Below are 6,061 nucleotides of genomic sequence, written 5' to 3' on the forward strand. Positions count from 1 at the left end.
CCCGCAAACCATCAGAGACCCCAAACCCAAACCCCTCTCTCCTCCCCTTCGCCTTCGCCTTCGCCTTTCTCTTCCTCCGCCCGCCGCTTCCAATCCTAGGGTTTTGCCCGCGGCGACGCCGCACCGCAGCGCGATGGAGCCCACCTCGTCGGCGTCGATCGCGCGGCAGACGTGGGAGCTGGAGAACAACATCCCCGCGGCGGCCACCGACCCGGACGCGATGGACGCGATCTACCGCTACGACGACGCCGCGCAGGCGCGGGCGCAGCAGGAGAAGCCCTGGGCCAACGACCCGCACCACTTCCGCCGCGCCAAGATCTCCGCGCTCGCGCTCCTCAAGATGGTCGTCCACGCCCGCGCGGGGGGCACCATCGAAGTGATGGGGCTCATGCAGGGCAAGTGCGAGGGCGACTCCATCATCGTCATGGATGCCTTCGCGCTCCCCGTCGAGGGCACCGAGACCAGGGTTAATGCCCAGGCCGACGCCTACGAGTACATGGTCGAGTACTCAACCATCAACAAGCAGGTGAGCCCTCCCCACTTCTTCTGCTACCCATTGTGCTATGTATCTGCTTTTGTCAAAATTTTGCTTCGACTAGGGCAATGTGGATTATCTGATTTCTCGTTTACATGAAATTAATTGACCTTGACTTTCAGCATCTACTAATCTGTTACTTTTCTGCCTTGCTGGCTCCATGTTGCTTATGCAATTTTCATACTTGTGTTTTTTCGTTGACTATTTGGGTGTGTAAAGCTGCCCTTAATTTGGTTGGGTGGAGCCCTTAATGTTGGTAACACGATGATAACTGAGTAACTGACATATGTTTACTGCTTTGCTGACATATTTGGAACATTGTCCATAATAGCTAGACATATTAGGATTTATTCTGGTAAAGATATTTGTGTATGTGGTCAGATGGAATTTATTTGGTGCCTCAGATTTAAATTGAGATCTGAGTTCAGTTTCCGTTCACCATATTTGTTCAAAGTTCATTATGTAGTTACTAAATATAGTAGAAAACAGGTCTGTCTAATTTGCCTTGTTTGTTTCTTTTTCTGGATATACATACATACCAACAAAAGGGATATGTTCAAGTGGTACTATGCGGTTGTTTTTCTGAACAAAGTAACTGCTGTGAAACCAGAGTATGATACGGTGCTGCCAAAGGCAGGTTATATAGCACCGTCCACTATCGTTTTTGCTGTTTCTGGGTACATGTTCAAACTTGCAAAGTAGTTCCTTTTTTTTGTTAAATCTCTAATTCTCTGTTTGCCCACACCACTGGAGTGCCAATTCTTTTTTGGCACTAACACATACTCTGTCATCCTCCAAATTTTGTTAAAACTAACATGCATTTGTTCTTTATTTACATAGGCTGGGAGACTGGAGAATGTGGTTGGCTGGTATCATTCACACCCTGGTTATGGATGCTGGCTGTCAGGCATTGACGTGTCAACTCAGATGCTTAATCAACAATTTACAGAGCCATTCTTGGCTGTTGTGATAGACCCTACAAGGACTGTTTCTGCTGGTAAAGTGGAGATTGGGGCTTTTAGGACCTACCCAAAAGATTACAAGCCACCAGATGAGCCTGTGTCCGAGTATCAGACCATTCCACTCAACAAGATAGAAGATTTTGGCGTCCACTGCAAACAGGTAACTAGTCGATTGTCTGTTCCTTTCTCTCACTTTTTTAAGCTCATATGTGTGGTTTAGTCCTGTGCTTCAGTTCTAATTGGATTTCTTGCAGTACTATTCTTTGGATATAACTTATTTCAAGTCATCCCTGGATTCTCACCTCCTTGATCTGCTCTGGAACAAGTATTGGGTCAACACATTATCTTCGTCACCACTTCTGGGCAACAGGGATTATGTTGCTGGGCAGATCTTTGATTTAGGCAAGAAATTTCATCTGCGATGATATCCAGTTTCTATATTGAAATTATTACATTTTTCTGTCGATAATGTTAAATACCATTTTGTTTTGTGCAGCTGATAAACTAGAGCAAGCTGAAGGTCAGCTGGCACACAGTCGATTTGGTGGTATGCTTATGCCATCACAACGGAAGAAAGAGGTCTGTTTCTGCATGTGCTCTCTAAACTATCTTGTGTATTCATGGCCAACACTTCTGTTTTTCCCTTGTAAAGTTTTAAAGGATGGTGCTGTTTAATCTTGCCTGTCTAATGCAATTCGTCACCCAATTTTTTCTCTAGTTTTCTGCAACTTTTACCAGACTATGTTAAGAAATTAGGAAGTTCCTATCTAGTTGGTATGATATCACTGAGCCGTGTGCTTGCCCCCTTATTTGTCATTTTCAATAACAAGTGGATCATGCTGTGTGCCTGCAAGTTGTAATGAGTATGACGACCAGATACATTGAAGCCTTGTCATTATCAAACAAGTTTGCAGATATGACTTATTATAACAACTGTTATGTTTTAGAGCTTGACCTGAGAGTTAATGTAAGAATTGGAAGATGTAAATGGTTTGAATATGACAACCAGGAGATAATAAGCAGTAGAGTAAAATGGCATGGGTTTATGTCTGCTATAAGAAGTGGCTCGGTGGGTAAACAAATTAATGGAGAGAAGTCATGAAGTTCTAAATTTCTAATGACCAATGTTTTCAAATCGGCTGGTCGGTCCTGGTCGCCTAGGGACCGACTAGGCGATTAATCGTGATTAGTCGACGACCAGGTCGACCTGGTCGAGCCTGGTCGTTCCCTAATCGTCCATATGTCTACATGTTCAGTATATACTATATAGTGTATATATAATTATATATGTACAATATAGTATACAGCAAGCAATTCTGCAGGTTTTGGTGACTTACTTTTGATATTTGCTCTCCAGAACTCCAGCTTCTTGTCCAAAACTCCATATTCTTCTTGCTGAATCCCTGCTGCTGAAACAAAAAAATGAAGTTGTTAGGAGAAAGTGAGAAACCTTCATGCTGCCTTGATAAATATTAAACAAGGAGTACTGCAGTAGAGATTTAGCAAACCATAACAGAGCACTACTGCTACAGCAGCAATGCAGCATACATAACCAAACAAAGTTCAATAGTTCAGTACAATAATTGAAAACACACAAATAAAGGGCCCAAGTCCTGCCCTGGTCGAGAAATGCCCTGGTCGACCGACTAATCGCGATTAGTGGACGACTAATCGAACGATCAGGTTTCTGGTCGCTCTGGTCGGGTCGGTGGTGCTGGTCGGACTTGGAGAACCGACCTGGGCGATTAATCGCGATTAATCGGACGACTTGAAAACATGGCTAATGACCAAGGCACCCTGGAATAGCTATTTCTATTGTGCTTCACATATATGCCAATATATCTTGTGTTAGTGCTTCTTACTCAATTACTTTACTGAGGTCTCCTGAGGTTTATAGTACACAAAATTATGATGGTAAATGTGAAATACTATCTGGGTAGGTGGTAGGATTTGAAATGCTGATTACTTTTGTTTGGTTGCAACAGATGTTCAGATCCAGTATAATCTAAACAATCTTCTTACAGATAAATCATTTTAGTTTTCTTTTTGTAATGTATATCTTGTGAATTGTGATGTTTGCACACCTGCGCACATTATTCTACTCTTAAGGATTGTTGCCCCATCTTATGCCCTCCTTCATAGCCGGGTTAATTTGTTTCTGGCATCAAATGTTTGCATTAGCGGAATAGGCAATTAATTTGTTTTGTCAGGGAATTTGATACAGTTTCATCTTATTTGTATTTTGGCCTGTGCTCTTTTCAGCAAGAGGAGTCTCCACTGGCCAAGGTAACTCGAGATAGTTCCAAAATCACAGCTGAACAGGTCCATGGTCTCATGTCACAGGTGATCCTTGATTTTTATCTTGACTTGTGTTATGGTTTAATCCTCCCATTGTATTATCTTATCTCACCCTAATAATTTGCTATACGATGTCTCCAGGTAATAAAAGACATCCTCTTCAACTCTGTGCACCCATCAAGCAAGGCAAGCACAAGTGCTCCGGATTCATCTGGACCTGAGCCTATGGTTGAAGCTTAAGAGTTGCAAGAAAACGTGACACTGAAAGCTGAGTTCTGACCGTGGGCAGCATAGCTGTCCGATTCACAATGCGCAAACTATTTTGTCAAAACAGAATCATTATGTAATTATGAGTTGCCTTCTGTATCCTGGGCTGATGGGCTCTAAATGAGAGGGAGGTGTGGATGTGATTTACTCGAGTAAAATTCACTTGGTAGGAGGATTGTTATGATGCTCACATTAATCTCGGTCAATGAAACCTTTTTTTGAGTGTCAAAATACTTTTATAATTGGCTAGCACTAGCAGTTAGTTTAAGACCTGGATTTTTGAATATCCCGACTAGTAGGAAGATGAATGAGGAATCTTCAAGCGGCAATTTTATATTTTTCTAGATGATTGACTTTGACAACAGTTCTAGCTGAATTGGCTGTATGGTGTTGACCAAAATCCATGGGCAGGCGTGGCGGCTGCTACATAGTTGAGTGCAAGTCTAAGGAACAAAATAATGAAGTGTTTTTTGTAAGATGTTTCTTGTTTGTTAAGTTAATCTTCTTTGACATTGATCAAGTAATCAAGTTTATAGAGACATATTTATATAAGCATCTACGATTATGGTACCATAATCCATTATCAATACATTTTATGTTGAAATCGTAATAAACTAATTTGATGTTGTGGAGGTTGGTGCATTTTACTATAATTTTGGTTAAATTTAGAGAAACTTAACTTATGATAAAACTAAAATATCTTACATTTGGGATGGAGGAGAACATTTCAGATTAAATTAATGAATGGTCTCAATTCAGGTGCAACTGGGGTCCTGGCTTACCGCAAATCACATAATCACTGGCCAGGATGTAGAAAACTTGTATCTTGACTAACCACGGACCACATATTCTGAGAGTAAAATGACTATTAGATTTTTTAAAGTCGAGCCATTAAAATCGGTCAGAAGGTTAAACAAATGGACTCAGCGATCTCTAAATAGAAAAGCTGACCATGCACCTGAGAGTAAACTGTAAACCCGCAGCGCCATGAGATGCAGGCAAATGGCCAATGGGCCTGGTCCTGATTATGGAAATCACATCTGCCGTTTCATTTCGGCAGGGTGCCGAGGTTGCAGAGTTTGAAACAAACGTGAAAAGGCACCTGACAGTGGCGTAATGCCACTGGCATCCCATACTCCCATTGCAGGGATGGCATTGCAGGCCCATCCATGGAGTGTGGACGCTGCGAATTGGATCACTTCGGTGTATTGCATCACTATCTCATGATCTAAATTTACTGACACGACAAGAAGAGAATTCAAAGTGACACAGTTTCCATCAACATTACGTTTTGCTTACATTTCCACGACGCTTCGTCTCACGATTGGCATCTCGCTAAGCCTGCCTTCGAGCTGCGCGTTAGTCGCTCATTGCCGGCGCCAAGCGCCATGATGGTGGTACGTGCACGCTTGGCGCTTAGTCACTCACAGTTATATTTTTCAAACAGTATATCCAAATTAAAATTTGACACCACTGCGTTTCTTGCTATGAAATCTTCAAGATAAGACCTCACTTAAATACATTTGGATGGTTTTTGGGTGGACCATTTGTTTAACACGGAACCATTTTTTTTTTGAAGCTAGAACAATTGTTCCAACATAATGAAAAAAATATTTCGCCTCTGGAACCAACTAATGAAAAAAAATGTTCCGTCTTCCGGAACAATTGTTCAAACATAATAAAAAATATTCCGTTGTCTGTAACAATTGTTCCATCACAATAAAAAAAAAGTTCTGTCTCCTTTTGTCTTGAGGCGCGACCTGGATCATTTCCCATTGGCACGGGGCCCCAATTTTTGCGAGGAGAGCCCTGTCCCGTTGCGGTTGTAATCCAAATGTTCAATTCCAGACGACGGCGAAGACCGTGTATGTGCCGCTAGCCACCGGGACCTTTTCTCTAGCAGAGGTCCTTGGAATTGGACCCGGTAAGCCTTGCACGACTGCCCAATTCCACATGACTCGTAGACTACAACCACCAATCTCCAAGTACAAAAGCCGTC

General features: G+C 42.4%; 1 protein-coding gene across 2 annotated transcripts; it reads left to right on the forward strand.

Moving 5' to 3' along the window:
- On the forward strand, positions 1 to 4,301 carry LOC120682379 (COP9 signalosome complex subunit 5). 2 transcript variants are annotated; one of them, XR_005678386.1, is made up of 7 exons: positions 27 to 526; positions 1,376 to 1,657; positions 1,752 to 1,899; positions 1,994 to 2,076; positions 3,760 to 3,840; positions 3,937 to 4,160; positions 4,220 to 4,301. XR_005678386.1 is itself a non-coding variant. In XM_039964248.1 (6 exons), the coding sequence occupies exons 1-6, from the start codon at positions 134 to 136 to the stop codon at positions 4,033 to 4,035; spliced, it is 1,086 nt and encodes a 361-aa protein (XP_039820182.1). In that variant the 5' UTR covers positions 1 to 133; the 3' UTR covers positions 4,036 to 4,301. The 2 variants fall into 2 exon arrangements, 1 of the variants encoding a protein (XP_039820182.1); XM_039964248.1 differs by having other exon boundaries at positions 1 to 526; positions 3,937 to 4,301.
- The last annotated feature ends 1,760 nt before the right edge of the window (positions 4,302 to 6,061 follow it).

This window comes from Panicum virgatum, chromosome 7N (genome assembly GCF_016808335.1).
Source record: "Panicum virgatum strain AP13 chromosome 7N, P.virgatum_v5, whole genome shotgun sequence".
Classification (NCBI taxonomy): Eukaryota; Viridiplantae; Streptophyta; class Magnoliopsida; order Poales; family Poaceae; genus Panicum; species Panicum virgatum.